This window comes from Cavia porcellus, unplaced genomic scaffold, assembly GCF_034190915.1.
Source record: "Cavia porcellus strain 051 isolate PalLab524CR breed Dunkin Hartley unplaced genomic scaffold, mCavPor4.1 scaffold_27, whole genome shotgun sequence".
Lineage (NCBI taxonomy): Eukaryota > Metazoa > Chordata > Mammalia > Rodentia > Caviidae > Cavia > Cavia porcellus.
Window position 1 is genome coordinate 31,023,653 of NW_026947510.1, and position 24,798 is coordinate 31,048,450.

At 33.2% G+C, this 24,798-nt stretch overlaps 1 protein-coding gene across 2 annotated transcripts in view; it reads right to left on the reverse strand.

Moving 5' to 3' along the window:
- LOC100733221 (antigen WC1.1-like) overlaps window positions 1-24,798 on the reverse strand; it is a 100,142-nt gene that overhangs the window by 20,343 nt on the left and 55,001 nt on the right. For both annotated transcript variants that reach the window (XM_023564920.2, XM_063238126.1), the window contains exon 6: window positions 19,624-19,938. In XM_023564920.2, the coding sequence (XP_023420688.2) occupies window positions 19,624-19,938 (315 nt within the window). The remainder of the gene's footprint in view (window positions 1-19,623; window positions 19,939-24,798) is intronic.

Sequence of the window (24,798 nt, forward strand, 5' to 3'; positions counted from 1 at the left end):
GACGAAGTTATATAAATATAAAAATACAGTTATAGATATAGCACAGATATACATTTACGTATAGATACATAGATATAGGCAGAGGTATAAGTGTAGACATACTTACAGTTGTATTTTTCTATTTTCTTATGTGTCATGTCTGCATGTTTGTTTGTGATAGTCAACCTGATTTGGTAAATACTGCACTTATTCACTCAATATAAACTTAATGTGGAATATGGATATAATTATTTTTAACACCATTACAGATATTTTTTACTGTCGATATAATAATGATAACAGTTAATCAGTAATTGTAACATTTACTCAATATTCATATCTATTTCCATTTAAATAGTTCACACTGAGGCAAAAACTCATTTCAAAGTGATTTCTATTTAAGCAGAAAGAAAAACTAGAAACTCCATCAGAAGTGATTAACAAATTGTTTTGTAACTTCTCTCTCCTTCTTAATTTTTGAGAGATTATTTTGCTCCTAGAGAGTAATATTTAAGTGGTCCTTGTTATTAAATAATAATATGATCAGGAAACAATTTCAAGTTTAGGTTTGGAGCACCTAGGAAGCATTTCAGTATAGATCAGGACTTATTTTGTAAAAGTATTTGTAAAGAAGAATTTCAGCCTGCATTGTTTTCTCAACAGAAAAGTATAATCAGTAGTATGTTTTAGTAACCCTAAAATTACTAAAATCCTATTTTAGTAATCCTAAAATAATGTTTTAGGATTACTTAGGACAGGCAAATGAGTTTTAGTCTACTTTCTCAAGTAGTGACTGTAGAAATTATAGGTAAACATGCTTCTGTATTTTTATGACATTAATATATTAAAATGGAGTCTTAAAAGTCTGAAGAGTTTCTATAAGATCATGTCAGCCTATGTCATGATTATAAAGGGATGATTGTAATATTTTTTCCATGGAAAGTCAGAATGCAGACAAAAATTTCAAGCTAATATAACCAATCTTACACATAAAATCAAAATTAATGAGACTGGCAATTATTTCATTAATAAATAGCCATCAATATTGTTGGGGAAGTTCAGGTAGTGATCATGATCCCTGTTCTGAGATAAAACAAAATCCTTGAATGCCAAAGAATGCACCTTCATTCCTTCTTTATATCTTCTGTTTCTACTTGGATCCACCAGCTCTTTAATTGTCAGTACAGCAATAACACTGAGGGCAGCCAGTTGTGCAGGAGTGAATCAGTAAACCTCTGGTTTACTTAGGTATTCAGACTTGATGGCAGTTTATTTTTTCTTTTATTTATTGGTTATATTAAATAGCATATTTTATTTTACAGACAAAACATAAAAATAACAATAAAATTTCAAAACACAGAGCAGGAGAGTTACAGTCATTAATTAATACATTGAATATTGTTTTCTTTGCAGTAGCCGTTCAAAGTGCAAGACTTAGGTATGACATTTTGTCCAAGAAATATTAGCAAAAACTTTTCAAGGAACAGAAACTCCCTGTGTAACTATCTTAACTATCTTGTGTAAAAATGTACTCCTTTCCTGTACTCTTATTTCCTTCCTTTACCCTTTCCCCTTTCACAGTTTGTCTTTTCTTTTGGACAGTTTCTTTCTAACTCATCATATCTATTGCACACTTTGGACTTCATTTACTCATTTAGTTTCTCTTATTAGTGAGGCAATACGATCTTAAAAATTTGATTTATTTCACTTATGAATATGGTGTTGACTTGAATCCATTTGCTTATAAAAGAGGAAGAAAATACATAAAGTTAAGCAATTAGGAAGGAAAAGACAAAAGTCACAATGAAGCCTTTAGGAATCCAAAGGCTCAAAATATAGTATGAGCACCTATATTTTAATAAGATAGAAAACAGAAGAAAGGAAAATGTTCCTGTATATAATTGCCAAAAGCAAGTGAAGAATATGAAAAATGCTAATCTGATATCAATAATGAAATTGCAAATAAAATTTAAAAATTATCAACAAAAAATTCCAGGCCCTGATAGACACATTGGTGAGTTCTACAAGCAATTTAGAGAAGAACTAATGTTAGTACTGTTGAATCTCTAAAGAAATACAAAGGAATCAGTGCTTTCAAAACCATTGCTGGGAGCAAATATTATCCTGATTCCAAAACAAGAGAAGAACACAACCAGATAAGAAAACTACAGGCCAATCCCCTTAATGAATGTAGATGAAAAAAATACTTGCTGAGAAACTCTCAAACAACATGCAGCAGATCATCAAGATTACACATCAAGACTAAGTAGGATTTATTTCAAGGCTGCAGGATGGTTCAGCATATGAAAATCAATAAATATGATACAGCATATTAAAAGAATCAAAGGCAAAATTCACATGATCATCTCAATAGAGATAGAAAAAGCATTTTATGAAGTTCAACACCCATTTATGATAAAAACCCTACAGAAAATTGGAATAGATGATCTTTACCTCAATGTTAAGAAAGCCATCTATGAGAAACCAACAGTTAACATCATATTAAATGGTTAAAAACTCAAAATTTTCATTATAAAATGAAGAAGACAAGGATGACTGCTATCATTACTGCCGTTTAATATAGTTCTGGTAATATTAGCAAAAGCTACTCACAAGAGAAACATAAAGGAATAAGGATAGGAGAAGAAGAAGTTAAATTATCATCATTTGCAGATGACATGATACTCTACATTTAAGATACTCAAAACTCCATCAAATGGTTCATTTTAAAGTCTTAAGAAGACAAATGGAATTCCAAATTTGAATGAAATATCACCACTGCTTTTGGAAGTCCTTTTTTAGAGGATTCTGTGATATCTGGTTAAGACATGCTCTAGTTGATATGTTATGATAGTAATTGAGCCTTTGACAATAATTTTTTATCTTCTGCTTTACCAGGTGGTTGAAGAAAATAGAACAATTTTAATGTACCTTTTCCTTATGTTTTTATTTGGTCATCTATGAGTTCAATGAGAAATTGAATTTAGGCATCATATTCTACTTATCTTTCCTTCCGCACAATTTATAATCATCACTAAATTTCACATTTTGAATTGTGTGTTTGATTCACCTTGGCTCCTAACATATGGATAAAAAGAATGCGCAATTATTTCCTCAGTGCAAGCCTCTTATTTTATCCTGAGTAATGCAATACGTCATGGCTTGGGCATGATATAAAAATCCTCAAATGGTGGGCATATGCCTTCAATGACCATTTTCCATGGGCTAGAACAATGACATGTGCCATCTCGCTCTGAGTTGTAAACAACATTCATATTGCAATTCTTTCTTTGAGTTTTGAGATATAACATGAAGTCAACTTATCTGAGGCATTTGTTAGAACACAAGACATTAATTATAATATATAGTTCAAGATCTGTCAATAACAATTGTAATTATAAATGGCTGAAGACCAAATATGTTTGATGTACAAAGCTGGCAGGTTTTACAGAAAAGATAAACTTCTTAATAAATTGCATCAGAAATGAGAATTTGATGCTTCCAGTACATTCCATATATATAATTTTTTCTAGCTTCTTCTTATTTCCTTTTACTTTTCCTCCTTAGAAAGCCTTTTCCACAAACCTGAGTCTCTATACCCTGCCAAGATACTTTGTTGCATAAGAGAGTATATTCTGAGGAGGGTCCTATTGACCCCACTTTCCTTGTGAGTCCACCAAAGTGATCAAGAAGAGGGTAACCCAGAATAAGCAGTGTCTGGACAGAGCCCAGCATAGGGATTCACTCCATATACTGAGATCCTTTCTGAGGGTCAGGGCTTACAATCCATGTAGGATCTATGTAAAAGCAGCTACATTATGAACATTTTGAAATTATGATTCTTTTATATGGAAAGGCAGAAATATTTTTGTGTCTTACTAAACAATTAAATATAAATGATAAAACAGGTAAATATCAAGGATGTAGTTAATTATTTTCATTTTGCATGAGCTTGTAAAGTTCACAAGAAATAGTTGTGAAGAGTCCAAGAAACTGATGAACTAGAAGGATGATACTGGAGGGAAGGTTAAATGGAAGAAGGCAGTATAGTGCATGACCTGAAAGGCTACCATGTTAGGGATGATAAAGGTGACCACATGCTTTTGGGGCAAGGTGTACTCTGGGAATTTCCTTCTGTGGAAATTTTGCATTTAATTGTTATTTGCCTGTAGACTCCGTGACCCAGAAACTAAGGTTAGGATCCTTTTTGGCCTAGATTGTACCAATATGTGGAATAGTTATTTTCAGGAATCAATTTACTCCAATAATATGGACAAAGCAGTACCTCCATGGTGAGAACTTCAGCTTGAGCTCGTCCCTGTCAAATAGCACACTGACTGTTTGGAAGTTCCTGCTTTTGAAATATAATTAAATCTCTACTTCACATTAGTTCTATTTTTGTGTTCCTCATTCTATTCCTTCCTGTAGGTCTCTAGGTAGGATTCTTCCTTTTGTAACCCTCCTTTCTGCTGTTGTTTGATATCCTTGTTTTGTTCTGGCTTAAAGATGTGTCACTTCAACTGCTGCCTCTGTCATCACATGGCCACCTTCCCCATATCTGTTACTCTGCCTTCTCTTCTAAGGACACAGTTATATTGCATTTAGCGTACCAGTGAGACACTTTAGAATATTACTAAGTACCATAGACAGAAGGCTAAAAATGAAGACCCTCTCAAATCTTCTCTGCTTTATTGAAAGCTTTTCTTTTGAATTTGAGTTCCTTTATTGGACATTAATTAATCTTTTTTCTCTAACGTATCTCACTTAGAGTCTCAGCTGCTTCACAATTTGATCAACTGTTCTGGAAGAAAAAATTTCTAGAAGGCAAGCATGATTATCATAGAATGAGCAAGTAGTGATTTACCACAAGAACAAAAATTAAGAAAGAGAAAATATTTATTTTTTATTATAAATTATTAAATATTTTAGATTATGACAATTAATTGCAACTAAATAATATATGTTAATAGTATTTAAGTGTTGTCTCAAGGTTGGTGAGATTAGTAAGAAGTAAATGTCTTTATAGTCCAATATTTTTAAAGATATTAGCATGTACAATAAGTAGAATTTGGGCCAGACTTATTTATATTTTTATTTGAAATACTATTAACATTTTACATGTTTTTGGTGCTTTTTATTTATATTTGTGATATCAGAAATTAAACTCAAAGCTTTCACTCACAGCTATAGTCCTGAGACATTTTATTTATTTATTCTTTTCATTATTTATTTATTTATTTATTTATTTATTTTTGTACTATGGATTGAGCTCACAAACTCGTGCTGGCAAGGCAAGCGCTTATGCCAGTGAGCTAAAATCCTGGCTAAGTATTTATTCTTAATTTTGAGATAAGGTTTCACTAAGTCACTAAATTGCTCAAGCTTGGCTTAAACTTGGACCTGAGCATCCTAGGATGCTGGAAGTATAGATGTATGCCACTCTACCCAATGTACATTTGTACTTATATTTTTTTCTATATTTATTAATATCAGCAATTTTTTGCTCTCTAAGGGACATTATTTATGACTGATGATGTGGAGAAAAGATAGTAACAGCTCATCTGACAAATGTGGTGATTTTTCAGAGGTTCATGCTGGACTCACACTGACTTTTGCTTTTCAGCTCTCATCATTTAAAGGAAAATAAGTCTCCTTGTTCTGTCCTAACCTAGAAGATATCTAAACATAGTGTAGTTAGAAGAAATATTAGACAATAAGAAATTTTATTAATGACAAAGGAATTAAGGAGTAACACTTTTAGCCTAGTTCCCCAGAAACTGCAGAGGTCATGATAAAAATTAAAAAATAATGAGATTTCTCAATATTGGTATCTATATTTTAACTCTACAGAAAAAGGTCGTTTTGTTATCATAAGTTGTGAGACAAAGACACTTACTTCTAGTCTAGAAGGAAAAACACACACTCAGTCCAGATCAAGCAAGATACTACCCTCCTCCATAAGCTAAAAGAACTTAGTCCATGGACACTAAATGAAATGAAACCTCCTCATGTGTATTTGACATATGAAAACATAAGTTCTCTTTGGTGCTTATTCTTGGTGTGGCAGAAAAAATGGCTCACTTCCCTGTGGATATCTGCAGGGTTTAATTTCATTTTAATTAATGAATGTACCATATGTTTCTGTTTATTTATCGTAAATCTACTCCCAATCTCACCTTCATTTCCTAGAACACTTGCTTGGAGATTTATTTACTCAGTATTCTAAATGTCTTCCGTGGTGCGTTGAAAACTGATGGTCAATTAATATATCATCTGATTTGAATCAGCATGATACTTATTGTAAATGGCCCTCATGAAGATTGTTACCAGCATAAAAAGGAGACTTTGGCAGGAAGCATGTAGTATTGTTTGGTACTGTTGTTTCTCCTGTTGCTGTATATTCTGGAGGAGCTTGCTGAGCTTCATTCCTGATATGAACTCATTGTTCTCATCATCAGAGAAGCTCAGAACCTTTGTTGTTGCTGACAATGGCTGTGTTTCACGTGGGGTAGCTCTGGTCCTTATGTTGAGCATTGCTTCCTGGCTCTACAGGGGAGATAGGTGTTTCTCAGTCTCCAGGAGAAGCTTGTCATGCTGGCTTCCTGATATTAACTTTCTTGTTCTTATCATTAGAGGAGCTCAGGATATCCCTGGCATTGGGGAGGGCTATGCTAGTTTTCAAGGGATCCCTGATCCTTATTTTGAGTGTTGTTGTTTTTGCTCCAATGCAGAACCCACAACATACAGGCACAGGTCCTTTAACTTGCTGGAACAGATTTTCTAGCTTCCACCATTGACCTTTTGGTCTTTCCAGTGCATGTTCATAAAATGGACTTGAATGAGTCATGGGCCCCAAGGCCTCCAGTCGGACTCATGCAGTACATTGCTGTAGGATTCAAGTCCATGGCTGGATTCTCTAATTCTTCAGTGTGTGGAAAGAATATTTGCACTTTCTTTGTGTTTGACTCCTTGTATGAACTTTACAAATAATACTATGGATTATGTTTTCTATAATGTCTTGTTTTCCTTGTCTCTTTCTGAGTCAGGGTTAAAAGTCAAAGGCTGTAAAACATAGGGGATTATCTAACACTGTATATTTGTTTTATGTATTAGAAGACTTAATCTGGTCAGAATAAGACACTTGTTCCACTTGATGGGTAGGAGAGAGTATTGGTGAGTCCACCCCCACAGAGGACCTCAGTAGATCTACATGAGCCTTGGAAACCCCTTCTGCCACCTTGAGAACCTTGGCAAGCTGACAAGTATGTAAGCTCTTATTCTATACAGGGGTCACCAGGTGGGCAAGAGAACATGGTAGTGAGGCCTCACCCCACCTGGAGGAGCCCAGATGGGCCTGTGAGACTCCATTGACACAATAAGGTCCTGGCTGGAGCACATACCATGGATAGATGGGCCTGAAAGCCTGAAAAATCTGGAACTTCAGTAATAATACATGCTAAAGTTTGGCTCACATCAATACTCCTAGGCTAGTTAGTCTAGGAAGTATATAGAATTCACTTAACTGGCTCCACAGTAGGAATTCAGGTGACTGGTCCCTCCCCTTCACTGCAACTGTGTGGATATTAGCCTCAAAGGAGGACCATAAAATACACTTAAGAGTCATGTTGGACTAGAAAGATTAAAAAAGTCCAAAATATTAACCAAGAGGTGAAAATGAAAAAAACAAAAATGCAAAATGCACTCTCAAACTCCCAGTCTTTGTGTAACAAGTACAGAAGATATTGACATAGAAAATATTGAAAGTCATACACTTGAAATTTCTGAAAAATGACTAAGTGAAGTAAAAGAACAAATCCATGAGTCTATAGGGGAAATCAGATTAGAAATAATCTCTTGGGCAAAAAAGCAATGACAACCTCAATCAAGAAATTGCTCAGCATAACTAGAGAATACATAAGTGAAAAAGTACAAGAGAATGGGAAAATGACTTAAATCTTGAATGAACAATATAGGAAAGAAATAGAATACATTGAATTAAAAGTTTCACTGACACCTATCAAAACCACTGGAACAAAACTGAATGTAGACTTTCAGACTGAAAACAGGATCATGGTTAGTAATTATGAAAGGAAAGAACTGATAAAATGACAAGGGACCATGAAATAAAATTCAATAGTTCAAAACAATGCAAAATAAAATAATATAAGGCTGATAGATGTCAAAAAATGCAGAAGCAAATGCAAATGACATAAATAAATTCTTTGCAGAAGTAATAGAAAGTTTCTAGCAGAATAAGAGAATTTGATATACAGATAAGTAAGGCATATGGGACTTCAAAGAACCATAACCCAAATAAAACTATGCTCAGGAATATAATCATCAAGATCCCAAAAACTCATCATAAAAGGATATTAAAAGTTGTTAGAGAACAGAAACAGATCACCAATCAAAGAATGCCCATTAGAATCATGACCAACTTCTCAACACAAACCCTCAACTCACGAAGAGCTTTGAGTGAAATATTTTCAGTCTTAAAATAAAACTTCCAAATCAGATGATATACTCTCCAAAATTATCTTTCAAATTTAATGGAAAAATACGATATTTCTATGTCAAACAACAACTGAAGAAATTAATGTAAGGCTAGTCAACTCTAGAAAGAGTACTGAAAAATATTCTAGGTAGAAAAATGACAACAATTCCCCAAACAAGAACAGAGAGAAATCATCAGACAGGGCAATCAATTAAATGGAAAAACAGGGATCCAACAGCAGGAAAATACCATGACAAACATAAGGCAATGCAGATCACTTATAATCAACAATGTGAATGGCCTTGATTTAATGAAAATAAATAATTTGGCAGAATGAATCAAGAAACAAGATACAACTATATGCTATCCACATGAATCACATTTAACTAAAATACACTGAAGACAAACGATAGAAACAATTTTCAGTGCAACAGAAACATAGAAAAAACAGGAGTAGCTATTTTGTTTATAAGCAATATGAACTTGAAACCAAAAATGATCAAAAGAAGTATAGAAGTTCACCTACATAATTGTTAGGGGAAAAATTCAAGAGATAAGAATGATAAATATATTTGCTCCAAATCTGGGAACACCAACTATATAAGATAAATAAAAATAGACATGAAAAATCAAAAGCTCTCTGGGTAACTGGGGAACAGTTACTGCTGTAACACATGCTGAGGGCCCCCACAATGAACTCTACCTAGCTGTACAGCCTTTGGGCCTTGCTTGGAACCTGGTAATGTCCCACCCAGAGTCTCCAAACAGTCCAAGATCTTTGAGTCGTCAATTTCGTCTTGGATGGGCCCCACCAAGTGACTCCAAGCAGTTGGGTAACTTTAGTGGGCTGCATGGTGTGAACTAAATGCATGGATAATGAACTGAACCTCGCTGCACAACCATAGTATGTTGTGCAGAAACTGGTAGAGATTCACCCAGAGACACAAAGAATCTGAGGAGCATTGTTTGCAGTAAGTGGCATTAGCTGACAGCCTTTCCAGTGTACTCCATCTATCATCCCGCCTTCATACACCACTTAGAACCTGGTAAGGTCCTTCCTAGTAACCTGAAGGAGCTGGGGAGCTTTGGTGAGCCATGTGGGGTGTGACAAAGGTCCATTTGACACACTGCACCATTTGGGAAGACTTTAGCGCCAATTGGGACTGGCAATTAATGACAAAAGAAGCTGCAAAAACTCCATAAACACATGGAAATTAAGTAATACATCCCTCACCATTCAGTGGGTCACTGGAAAGTAAAGAAGAAGTTAAACATTATCTTCAAGTAAATGAAACTACAACTTACTGGAACCTGTGGAATGGCATGAAAGCTGTCCTCAGGATGAAATTTATTATGGTGAATTCCCATATTAGGAAAACAGAACAAAAACAAATAAATAGCCTGATGCTCAACACCTCAAACATCTAGAAAAAGAAGTGCAAGTCAAACCAAAAGTCAAAAGAAAGGAAGAAATTGTAAACTTTAGGCTGGAAACTAATACAATGGACACTAACAAAACATACAAAGAATTAAGAATCCAGAAGTTGGTTGTTTGAAAGAATAAATAAAACTGATAAGTTCCCAGGGAATCTTGTTTAAAAAAAACACCCTCAAATTCATGCAAAAAGGATGAAAAGGGTGAAATCACTACAGACCATGTGAAAATAAAGAAGGTAATCAATACCTACCTGGAAAACCTTTACTCTCATAGACTTGATAATACAGAAGAAATGCACAGATTCCTAGAAATGTATGCATTAACAAAGCTGGATCAAGAGTGTGTGAAACTATTGAATAACCCACTGTCATGGTTTATGTTTGTGTCCCCCAGGACTCATGAGTTTAAATTGTGCATTTTTTATTCATTCATTGTATAGTGCTTGGATTGATGGTGTTAGTTCTATACCCACTTAGGGGTGGAGCCAGGATGTGATGTAATGGCAGGAAGAAGTCTTGCTCTTTGCTGGTTCAAGCTTGCTGTTTGTAGCCGCCATGAACTGCAGGCCAGGCCTTCCCCCCTGTCTTGGAGCCAACTGAGTGTGGACTGAAACCTTCAAAAACTGTAAGAAATAAACCTTTCCTTTCCCAACTTGGGCATCAGGTATTTTTGTCTCAGTGACGAGAATAAAGTAACTAAGACACCCACTTTAAGTCAATGAAATTGAAAATATAATTAAAACCTTACCAATAAAGAACAGTCCAGGTCCTGATGGATACCACAAGAAATTCAAAGAAGACAATGTTGACACTCCTAAAACTCTTCAATAAAAAGGAAAGGGAAAGAATTCTCTCTAACGCATTCCTGGAAGCAAGTATCATCCTAATAGCAAAACAAGAGAAAGACCCAACCAAAAAGAGAGCTAGAGGCAAATCTCTTTAATGAATATAGATTAAAAATTTCTCAATAAAACATTGGCAAACAGAATACAGCAAGTCGTCAAGATTCTTTGCCATGACCTAATGGGATTCATACCAGCAATGCAGGGATGGTTCAACATACACAAAACAAATAGTGTAATACATCACATCAATAGAGTCAAAGACAAGAATCACGTGATCATGTCAATAGATGAAGAAAAAGCTTTTAATAAAGTCCAACATTTATTCATGATAAGCATCCTAAAAAGATCAGAATAGATGATTTCTAGCTCAATCTGATAAAAGCCATCTATGACAAATGAAAAAGCCAGTATCATATTATGTTGTCAAAAACTGAAAGGTTTCACTCTAAAATTAGGAATAAGATGATCTACCCTTCCTATTCAGTATAATGCTGGAAATCTTAGGCAGAACAATTGGACAAGAGAGAGAAATAAAAGGAATAAGAATAGGAAAGGAAAAAAAAAGTTACAAAATCATTATTTGACATGATACTCTACATAAAAGACTTCCAAAATTCCACTGTAAGACTTCTAGATGCAATAACCAAATTTAGTAACGTAACTGGATACAAAGTCAGTACTCAAATATCAATAGCATTCCTCTACACAAACAACAAACTCACTGAGAGAGAAATGAGAAGTCCCTTTCTTCACAAAAACATCTAAAAATTAAATACTTATGAATAAATCTAACAAAAGAAGTGAAAGATTTATTCAGTGAAAATTATAATACCTTGAAAAAAAAACTGCAGAGGATCTCAGAAAATGGAAAGACATTCCTTGTTCATGGATAGAAAAAACAAATATTGTGAAAATGACCATTCTCCCAAAATTGTTATACATATTTAAAGCAATTGCAACAAAAATACTGGTAGCATATCTCACAGATCTACAGAAATCACTCCTAAAATTCATCTGTAATCGGAAAATACCTAGACTAGCAAAGGCAATTATGAGCAACAAAGGCAAGTCAGAAGGCATCACAATCCCTGACCTGTAGTTATACTACAAAGCTACTGTAATAAAATCAACATGGTACTAGAATAAAAACAGACTTGAAGATCAATGGAATAGATTAGAAGATAAAACTACAACTATAATCACACTTACTCATCTTATCATTGATAAAAATTTGAAACATTTTCGCTGGAATAAAGAAAACCTTTTTAATAAGTGGTGCTGGAAAACTGGCTCTCTCTATGCCAAAAACTAAAACTAGACCCATGCCTATCACCACCTACTCAACTAAAATAAAAATGGATCAAAGAGCTAAAGATTAAAATAGAAACACTAAATCTGCTGGAAGAAAAAGTAGGTAGAAATTTTGAAGACATAAGAGTAAGCAGATAATTGATGAACAAAAATCAATCTGCCTGGGAAATACTTCCCAGAATGAATAACTGTGATCTTATTAAAAATTTTTGCATATCAAAACAAAACCCCAACAGAGAAAAGAAAACCAATAAATTGGGAAAAAAAAAAAAAAACCTCTTATTCAACTCTCCAAGAGATGTAGACATTTGTCTAGAACATATAAAAAATTAAAAAAAAATCAGGCCCCAGGAATTCAAGGCCCAGGAATTCAAGGTCCCAATCCAAAAGTGGGCATCTGAGATGAATTCACATTTCTCAGATGAAGAAATACAAATGGCAAATGCAAACATGAAAAAATGTTTGACACCATTGACCATTAGAGAAATCCAAATTAAAACCACACTGAGATTCCATCTCACTCCAGAAAAATGACCAGGATTAAGAAAAGCATCAATAATAAATGCTGGCTAGGCTGTGAGGCAAAAGGAACCTTTTTGCACTGTTGCTGGGAATGTAGACCTGTGCGACCACTGTTGAAATCTGAGGTTCCTGAAAAACTTGGAATTGGAGGTCCCATTTGACCTAGCTATTCTATTCTGGGCATGTTCCCAGGAGAATTGAAAACATCATATTACATTGATTGATATACATGCCCACCCAGTTTACAGCAGCACAATTTGTAGTAGCTAAATCTTGGAAACAACCAAAATGCCCATCAACAGAGGAATTGACAAAAAAAGATGTGTTACTTTGATAAAATGCAATATGATATTCAGCTGTAAAGAAGGACCACACTTAGCCTTTTATAGGTAAATGTATGCATCTTGTGACCAAAGTCATGTGAAATGAATAAAACTCACATCTGTAAATACTGTATTGTCTCCATAGTATAAAAACTGGAAGAGTAAATAAGATACAAAATCTGCAATAAATATGGTGAATTGGTAATAAACTGCTTAAAGAGGAAAAAAAATGACTCAGATAGGGAAAAGGAGAAAAAAAGGAGGAGAAAGGAAGAAATATAAGAATTTGTATATATACATTTAAGATTACTAAGATGATTGTACTACTAATTCTATTAGTTCTTGGAACAAAACAGTAAACATTTGTAGGATTATATCAATTTGCATGTGTATATCTGGTAATTCAAATAGCCCTTTTGAAGATAACTATGCAAAACAACAAAATTTGTTGTGTTCCTACCACCTTGTTGTTTTGAAAGCCTACATTGTTTTTGTTTTGGGCTCTTTGTTATTTTTATTTATTCGTCTCTTTTGTTTCTTGTTTTTCTTATACTGTTTTTGTTTTGTTTTGTTTTCAACTTTAATACAGAAAAGATAGCTATACATGTATAGGCTTATAAGTGCCTGGAACTTCAAAAGAGTTTACAAGAATTGATTATATTATGTGTGAAGGTATGAACAAATGCATTGAAGAAAACATACCTCATGGTAACCACTGCTGATTTCCTATCATTTTATTTTGAAGCCTAATAATCATTTTATTCTTTGTTCGGATTGGTTTTAGTCTGTTTTCTATTATTTGATTTCAATATGTGTGAGGCTATGAATAGTCATTTTGAAGAGAAAAAGAGACCATATTGTAGCCATTATCGATTTCCTAGTGTATGGTTTTGAAGGGCAGTATTACTCTCATTCTTTTGTTTTGATTGATTTTACACTGTTGTGTTTTATTGTACATGAAGATATGGACAACTATTTTGGAGATAACAGGAGCCAATATGGTAGTCACTGTTGATTTCCTATTGTCTTGTTTTTGAAATCCTGTATTACTTGCATTGTTTTGCTCTGATTTGCTTTTTTTTTTTTGTTTTATTCACTTTGAAATAAAAATAAATTTCACAACACAATTGTATCAGGGAACCGTAATACCCATTGCCTCAAAGAGACAGATCAACTAGACAAAACTTCAGCAAAGGAATAACAGAACTGAATCAAGTATATGAACAAATAAATATGCTTAGATGGTGAGAGAGTATTCCACTCAACAATATCTGAATACACATTTATCTCAGCTGAACATTGGACATTCTGTAAAATAGACCATATATTATCCCATAGAACATTCTTAAGTAAATTAAAAGGGTTTGAAATTGTTCCATGCATATTGTCTGACTGTAGTACACTGAAATTGAAATTTAATGGTAAAAGAAACTATAAAACCTACATAAACCATGGAAATTAAATAAGAACCTCTTGAACAACCAATGAGTTACAAGGGAAATGAAAGAAGAAATTAAGAAATTTCTACAATTCAATGAAAATGCATATACAAAACATATCAGAACCTGTGGAATGTAATGAAAGTAGTTCTAAGAGGAAAATATATCTAGCAGTGAATTCTCATATCAAGGAAACAAAATGAACAAAAATAAACAACCTAATCCTACATCTCAAACTTCTAGAAAAAGAGCAGGTCAAGACAAAAACTCATGAAATGGAGAATATTATAAAGATCAGAGCAAATATGACAGTCTCTCTAGTACAAAAATAATAATAAAAACTGAAAGAGTAATAAGATCCAAAATTTATAATAGATATTATAATAATGAAAGGAAAATAAAGTGCTCTAAAGTATATAAATGTATATAAGTTTAAGTATGCAAGATAGATAACAATAGTACTAAGATTTTATTAGTTCATCAAACAGAATAGTTTGCACTGTCATTGTTTGATGATCTGTTGATTTTTATGCCTTCATTTTGTAACTTGAACAACTACTTCTAAGATAACAATATGTAATTTATCAACTAGTGATTTCTTACTGTTATTTTTTGACTAGTCATTTCTGTTTTTTTTAATTCTGTATTATTTCTACTCTTTTATTCTATTTGTTTTTTCTCTCTAAATTATAAAAATAGAAATGAACATAATAGAGACTAATAATTAATGAATTGAGTTAGTTCTTTGAAAGAATAAGCAAAGTTGATAAACTCCTAGTTGATGTTACAATAAAATGAAAGAAAAAACTGACATTCATGCAATGAAGAAACAAAAGTGTCAAATTGCTATAGATCCACTTGGAAACTTAGAAAATCATTAACTCCTACTTTGAAAATTTTTATTTGCATAGGCTGGAAAATACAGGAGAAATTGGCAGATATTTAGAAATATATGAATTACCAAAACTGAATCAAGACATGAAAATTTTGAATAACCCAATAATAATTTCAGAAACCAAAACATAATTAAAATATTACCAACTAAGAAATACACATGCCCTGATGGATTCACAGCTGAATTCTATATGAAATTTAGAGATGACTTAACACAATACTCCTCAAACACTTTAAAGAAATTGAAAATGAAGCAATTCTAAGTCATTATTAAAAGAACATATTACACTGATTCCATGACCAGAAAAAGATGCACTCTAAAAGGAAAATTTCAGACCAATATCTCTAATGAATACAGATGTAACAATTCTCGATGAAATACCACCAAACAGAAGGCAGAAAATTATCAAGTAGGTTATACACCATGAATAAGGGAGATTCACTCCAGGAATGCAGATATGGATCAAAATATGCAATTCAATACGCATGATATACTAAATCAAGAAAGCCAAATACAAAAATCATATGATTATTTCAGTAGATGCAGAGAAATCATTTGATAAACTCCAACACTCATTCATGATAAAAATATTACAATAGATTGTCACAAGTCAATCTGATAAAAATTTTCTATGACTAACCAATAGCCAACATCATACTAAATGAACAAAAACTGAAAACTTTCACTCTAAAATCAGGAACAAGACAAGGATGTCCATTATCACTATCTCTATTCCGTGTAGTTCCGAAAATGCTAACCATGGCAATTAGACAACAGAGAGAAATAAAAGAAACAGGAATAAGAAAGGAAGAATCAGTATATCAAAGATATAATCATATCAAATATAATAATTAAGATATCATTATTTGCAGATGACATACAAAGAAGATGCCACAAAAAGACTACTAGAGTTAATAAGCAAATTCAGTTGCCTAACTGAATACAAATTCCACACTCAAAAATCAATAGCATTCTTACATGAAACAACAAATTAAGTGAGAGCGAAATTATTGAAATAACACCTTTCACAGTAGCATCCCCAAAATGAAATACTTAGGAATCAATCTAACAAAGATGTAAAAGTTCTATATAATGAAAGTTAGAGCACTCTAATAAAGGAGCTTGAAGAGGATGTCGGAAAATGGAAATATGTCCCTTGCTCTTGAGTAAGAAGATCCAATATAGTGAAAATGGCCATACTTCCAAAACTATAACATAGATTAATACAATCTCAATCAATAGGCCATTAGCATACCTCACAGATCTAGCAAAAGCATTCCTAAAATTCATTTAGAAATGGAAGAGATGTAGAAAAGCAAAGGCAATCCTGGACAACAAAGGCAAAGCACGAGATATCACAATCCCTGACTTGAAATTGCACTACAAAGCTACTCTAATAAAATCAGCAAGGTATTGTCAAAGAAAGAAAGAAAGAAAGAAAGAAAGAAAGAAAGAAAGAAAGAAAGAAAGAAAGAAAGAAAAATAGACCTTAGGATCAGTGGAACAGATTGGAAGATGCAAGCACCACTACAAATACACTCAGCCACTTTATCTTTGATAAAGGCACCTCTTTACTGGAAGACTGATAGCCTCTTTAATAAATGATACTAGAAAAATGGCTTTCTGGGGCTGGGGATTTAGCTCAGGGGTATAAGCTCCTGCCTGGCAAGCCAGTTGTAAATTCGATCTCTGGTACTGATAAAAAGGAAAAAGAAAAAAAAAATGGCTTTCCATATGCCAAAGACTAAACTACACTCACGTCTACCATCATACACTAAGCTAAAGTCAAAACATATCAAAGATTTAAATTTTAAAACAGAAACAATAAATGTACTGGAAGACCAGGTAGGTAGAAATCTTGAAGACTTAGGGTAGGCAAAGATTTCATGAACAAAACACAGACTGCATGGAAATTACTTCAAGGTATCAACAACTGGGATCTCATATTACTAAAATGATTTTGCAGAACAAAAGAAATTAACCAACAGAATGAAAAAAGTCCCACAGAATGGAAAATAAAATTTAACTAACTGTCCCTAAAAGGACTCTTATCCAGAACATATAAAGAATTGAAAAAACCCCATACCCCCAAATTCAGAGGCCCAAACCAAAAACAGGCTCTGAGATGAACATGCACTTTTGAGATTAAGAAATACAAAAGACAAGTAAATATATGAAGAAATGTTTGACATCATTGGTTATTAAAGAAATGCAAATTAAAACAACACTGAGATTCCATCTCCAGAAAGACTGGCAAAGATCAAGACATCAACTAGTAACAAATTCTGGTGGGAAAATAAACTTTCTCCACTCTTAGTGTGAATGTAGACCTCTGTGGAAATCAATGTGAAGATTCCTCAGAAAACTAAGATTAGAGGTCCTGTTCAATAAAGGTATTCCCTTCCTGGGTATTTTCCCAGAAGAAATGAAAACATCATGGCACAATGACGTATGTGCACCCATGTTTATAGAAGTGCATTTTATAAAGCTGAATCTTGAAAACAACCCAAATTCCCATCAATTGCAGAAAGGATAAATAAGATGTATTTTTATACAATGGAGTATTACTCAGCTAAAAAGAATAAACGGTTCTTTACAGGTAAATAAAGGCAACTTGAGTCTACATGCATATGTGGAATAACTCACGTATAATGCCATATTGTCTCACTAGTATAAAAGAGTGAAAGAGCAAATAAGAACCAAAAGGTACAATAGATATTGTGATAATGAAAGAGAAAAAAAGTGCTTAAAAGTAAAGAACAATTAGATAGGGGAAAGGAAAAAAAGAAGGAAAATGATTACATATATGCAATATATAAATATACATTATTTATATTGTATAGATAACTATAATATAAAATATATGCAAGATAGATAACTACATATATATGCAAGATAGATAGCTATACTACCATATGCACAAGATAGATAACTATACTGCTAATATCTCTTAGTTCATCAAAAAGAAAAGTTTCTGTTTGATCATTTTTTCATGCCTAACCTTATATTCTGAACAACTACGTTGAAGATAACAATATGCAATACATTAACTAGTATTAATTTCTTTTTGCTTTACTTTGAAATTCTGTGTCATTGTTTTTATTCTTCTTTTGTTAAAAAATAACTGGCCATTGCTTTTGCTTGCACGGAGAATACTCACATTTATCTCTGGTAGAACATAGTAACAAGTATCCATAAAGTTGGCTTTATGTGAAGCACAAAGAAAACAACAACAACAATTACAATACAATTACAATACAATACAATACAATACAATACAATACAATACAATACAATACAATAGCAATACAATTACAATAACAATAAAAAACCACGTGGTCCAGGTTTCAAACTTAAAGAATATGATTTGAAACTTTAACTAGAGAGTCCCTGTTAAGTGCTACCAAATTACACCTCCATACCCCACATAACTATGCATTTGCTCTTCATTTCACATTCAATATATATTATTTATCAGACTTTTCTGTAATTATTTCTTCTATGTCATATTTCAGGTAGCCTTCATTTCTAAACATAATTCATATGCAAGACTAACAGCATCCTCAACCACAGAAAAATCTTACACTGCAAGACTCACAAAAATATCCTCTATATTTTGCATCTCTAAGCTGAATAGGGAGCTATGCCTAGAGAAAAATTTGCTTTTATTGATTCATGGTTAGAATTATATAGTTCAATATTGTAGGGATTCAGTAGATAAGGATGAGTGTCATGTTGTTCAGTATCTTTCATCTACATCATATTTTCATTTCTTCCTCTGTGGCCCAGTTAGGCTGCATTATTCTTCAGTAGCTGTGAGTGATCTGCTTCTAATGAACTCTGAGTCTCTTGTACTATGCCTCAACTCTGATTTTATCTGTGTCTTAACCTTTATTCTGATCTCTTACTAATTTTTTGGGATACAGTAATGTTTTGTTTGAGAAACTCAGTTTCAGTTAGGAAAATGTAACTTAGAAAATGTCCTTTTACATGGCAGGCTTAGTATTACAAATGGGCTGGGATTGAAGATTTGCAATTGATTTGAATTATAAGTAAGTGACTAAAAAGAAAAGTCGGGATGCTTGCTTCTAATCAGAATATTTCTAGAATACGGTGCGACCAACATATTGCCAATGTGATAACCACTAAAAGATTACTATAAGACCATATAAGACCCCTAAAGAAGGAAATGAAATCAATTTAGATTTGTAAGTATAAATTAAATATGTTTCTTCATCCTCAGCATCTTTGAGAATTCAGGGTGTATGGACAGACTTCTAAGAACTCTAAAGCACATCCACCTCCTACACACCAGGGATCAGAAGTCCCTGGTGCTCTTCATTCTTTTCCTAGCCAGTGGACAGTATACTGATCATACCTGAGCAAATGACTCCAGCATCTTCTTCATGCTCACAGTCATTGTTCCTCCAGTCTTTATAGAGGCACTCCAACACATGGGACTCCTCTCCTGTGCAGTTTACCTCATCCAGCCAGATGGGCCCTGATCCTTGCCCAAAGTGAGCAGAGAACGTGGCACTGAGGGCTTCTCCACAGTTCAGCTGTCTGCACACCACTTGGGCATCACTCAGGTCCCAGCTGTCATCACAGATGGTGCCCCAAGAGCCATGATGAAAGATTTCTACATTTCCTTCACAATGACTCTCTGTGTTCACCAGACGGAGTTGTGGGATTTCTTAGGAAAGAAAATAGCGCAGATATTTTTATTTCACTTAAAAATAGATTTACAATAGAAAAGAATATAATCATGGTGTTCAGTATTTACAGGAAATCAAGAATGAGAGAAATGGAGCTATGTTGCTCAAATAATATAAAATTTCAGTGAGAGCAGGAAACTAAAAGATTTTTTTACAATATGATGATTATGGTTTGAACGATGTAGAAGTTGATAACTGGGACGGAGGACTTAGCTCATTGGTCTAAGTGTCTGCCTTGCAAGCGTGCAATCATGAATTAAATCTCCATTACCAAAAACAAAACAAAAGAAAAAATATGAAGGTTTACAAAATGTCAAAGAAAATATTCAGAGTAATCATTTTTAAACTTCTCAAATATATAAAATAATTACATTATGTCCAGAAATCGTAACAAAGTAAGAAATTTGGCAAAAAAGTAAAGATAATAAATACTAAAGGAAATCTTAGATGAAAAGAACGTAACAGTGAATGAGAAATTGCAGTAGAATGCTTCAACAATTGGAGTGATCAATTGAAAGAATCAGAGATTGAAAACAGAACACACAATTATCTAGTCACTGTAGAAAAAGAAAAAGAAGAATGAGAAACAGGGAACAATTTCTATTGGAATTAAAAGACATTATCAGGAAACCTAAACTAAGTATAATAAAATGTAGAGAAGAAGAGGGAGAAAATGAGCTAGAAAAAGACTTTAAAAAAAAATCTGAGAGAACTCAATAATGCCAAATCCATCATAAAGAACTCTTTTTATGGAAAGAAAATAACTAATGTGTAATATAAAAACATTTCTACACACACACACACACACACATGCACACCGAGCCACGACAATATAAGAAGTCTGCACAAAACTTCAGAATATTTTGATAGTATAATTTAATAGGAAGAATATAGGAATCACTCATCAGGCCCTGCAGGGGGAATTTAGATGATTGACCTTCATTGTGAGGCCCAGCAATTGTACAAACATCAACCTCACAGTAGGACCCTAAGATACACACTATCAACAGTTGAGACTAGTGGGACTGAAAGACCAAATATTAACCTGAAAGGGGAAGATGGCAAAATGAAAAAGCAAAGTGCATTCTCAAACATCTAGTCCATCAGGAACAAGTAGAGGAGACATTGAAATAGAGGACTTCAAAAGTCACATACTGGAAATCTCTGAAAAGACAGCAAATAAAATAAAATAAACAAATTCACGAGGCTATAGATGAAAACAAATAAGAAATAATGTCTTATATAAAGACAGAAATAACAAGCTTAGTAAAAGATTTGCTCAACATAGCAAGAGAAGAAATAGATAAAAAAGTACAGGAACATTGGAAACTTATTGAAACCTCGATGAACAATATAGAAAACAAGCAGAATCCATGAAACAAACTCAAAGAGACATCCAAGACACAAAAAAATCTATTGAAAGTGGGAAAAACTGTTTAAATGAAGCTGAGGAGAAAATTTCAGACCTTGAGGACAAGATCGCAGTTAGCGATTAGGAAAGGATAAAACTTTTAAAAATTAATAAGCAGCATGAAATGACCATCAAGCAGCTTCAAGATGATGCCAAATGAAACAGTCTAAGACTAACAGGCCTCAGTGAAGATGCAGGAGTCACCACTAATGACATCAGTAAACTCTTCTCTGAAGTAATAGCAGAAAATTTCCTAAACAAGAGAAAAATCTGATATGCAGATAAGTGAGGCATATAGAATGCCAGACAGTCATACGTACATAAATCTACACCCAGATATACAATAGTTAAGATCCCAGACCTGCAGCATAAAAACAGAATACTAAAGGATGTTAGAGAAAAGACACAGTTCACCTGCTTAAATGTATTTTATTTAATATAAAATTGTTACACCTCTCATGGGAAGGTTTTATAAACCTTCATTTTATAAACCTTCTACATCGTTCAAACCATAATCATCACCTCTTTAAATGTATTTTATTTAATATAAAATTGTTCACCTATCAAGGGAAACTCAGGATCACAGCAGACTTTTAGCACAAACCCTCAAGTCAAGACGATCATGAAGTAAGGTATTTCAAGCCCTGAATGAAAACAACTTTCAACCCAGATTGATGTATGCAGCAAAAACTTTCATTCAAGTATAATGGAGAAGTGAGACACTTCCGTAACAAACAACAACTGAAGAAATTCATGTCCAACAAACCAACCTTAGAAAGAGTGTTGAAACACATGCCAGATAGAGATAAAGATGACCAGAATCCACAGAAAAACAACAGAGAAAAACCACCAGGTAGGACAAGCAATTAAAAAAGTGGGAAAAGCAGAAAGCAAACAACTGAAAGATAACATGGCAAAGTCGAGTCAGTACATATCAGTTATATCCATACATGTAAGCGGCCTCAATTCACCTATCAAAAGAAATAGGTTGACAGAATGGATCAAAAAACATGTACTATAAAAAAGAGAGGGGAAGAAAGTGCTCTAAGGGATATAACAGCATGTATGTTTAAGTGTGTAAGGTAGATAACCAAATTACTAAGTTTTTGTTGGATCTTTGAAGGGAACTGTTTGCACTCTCACTGCTTGAATGGCCACTTTTTATGCTCTAATTTTGTAACTTGAACAACGATTTCTAAGATGATAATATGTAATTTATCAATTAGTAATTTCTTAGTGTTCATTAGTTTTTGAAATTCTGTATTATTTCTACCTTGTTTCTGTTTTGCTGTCCTTTCTCTTTAAATAAAATTATATATATATATATATATATATATATATATATATTCATATACATACACCTCTAGAACAATGTAAGAAGTGTGCCAAAATCTTCAAAATATTTTAATAGCATAATTAATATCATTAATCACATATCCTAAGGGGAAATATTCCAAGATAGAACACATAAATAATAAATGTAATAATTTGTTAAGGAATATGCAAAATAAAAATTACAAGTGGATAAAGTAACATTATAAAACTATATACTACACAAAGGAGACTTCAACTTTAAGGATAAATTGAGGCTGAAAGTGAATAAATGGAAAAAAAAGATATTCCATGTAAATAGAAACTGAAAAAGAGGTGTAACAATTTTATATTAAATAAAATACATTTAATGTGAAAAAGAATACAGAGAGCCATACAAGTTGGTCATATAATCATAGTAAGGTCACTACAGCAAGACAAAGATTAACCTAAAGGAACACACAAACTATACGGTAATAGAACAAGAACTTCAAAATCACTTTAGAAAGATCATCTGGGCAAAAAAAAATCAACAAAGAAAAAAATAGATTTCACTTTTATTCTATGTCAAATTGACTGGACACTTACATACAGAATCTTTCATATAAGAGCAGAATACACAAGTCAGCTACAAGCATCCTTTAACACAGGATATATACTATGCCACAATCCAAAACAAGATATTCAAAAATATCATAGTCATATCATGTCTCTTTTCTGATCCAGTGATTAAAAAACTAGAAATAAACAAACTAAAGAAATTTGGAAATAGCATAAACATACAGAGTTTGAACAATGTGTTTCTAACTGATGTGGCAGCACACAGCTATATCCCAGGACCTTGGATGTGGAGACAGAAAAATTGTACTGTTTAAGGCCAGCCTGGGTTCTGTGATGTGTTCAATCCCAGCTTAAATGACAGAGTAAGATCCTGTTTCAAAACAAGAGAAGACAAATAAAGACAAAACAAAATAAAAGCAGCAATCACAACAGCAACAGTATGTTTTACTGTTCTAAAATGTTTTCCTGAACAACCAGTAGATCTGGTAGAAATTTAAAGAAAATAATGTCGTATAGATGGAATCTTTGACTGGGAAAAAAAAACATTTTAGCTTGAGGACTTTTATATAAAAGGAGCTGAACTCTAACAAGAGTAAGAAAGCACTGTTCAGTTGAAATAGGAGAAAATGGGAAAGAGGCTTCAACTTCAGGAACTCAAGGAGAAAATGATCCAACTCACTCAAAGAACATTTTTGTTTTAAACATTTGAAATGTGAAAGAGCAACACAATTTAAAACTTACAGGATGCAACATATATAGTTCTATGAGGGAAGTTTATAGCAATATGCAATTTCAATTAAAGAAGAAATACTTTAAACAACCTACTAAAGCATTCAAAAAAACAAAAAGAATAAAGGAACATTTAAAATAAGAAAAAAGTGAACTAAAAATTAGTAGTAGGCAAGAAATAACAAAGATAAGACTGCAAATAAATGAAATAAATACCAAAACTTACAAAGAGATGCTTTTTTGTTAAAGATAAAATCATCAAAGTTTTAGTTGAGCTAAAAAAAGAATGTTTTCTCATTTGATAAATACTATACTTTTAAGCATATTGGCTGACCATAGTTTAGTCCCGCAAACACCCATCTATGATTTGCCATTGGATCAATATTAGCTAAACAACTTGAGGAACACCTTAAGGGTACAGAGCACTTAAGGAATGGTCTAGGGTCATGGAGGGCCAGGGAGAACAGATGTTCCACCTCAGGACAAAACAAGCAAGCTAATTGAGCAAGTGAGCATCACATTAAAAACGTATACTAAAGTCATTGAGGTTGAGCAGTTTCTGCCTGCCACCCAGAGGAAGGGTTCAACCTGTTTTCAGCTTTCTGTCTTTATCTTTATTTTCTTTATCCTCCCCCATTCCCTGCTCTGGGAACTTAGCTCTCCTGAATGTAATGATAAGTCAAATAAAAATTTCACAAGAATGATGAAAATCAAAAAGTGTAATAGAATACTTGGAAATATAAAGTTGTCTTAAACAAAATTGGTCATTTTACACAGCAAAGAGGAAGCAGAGCAGGAGCACAAAGCAGAGTAACAGACAAGGAAG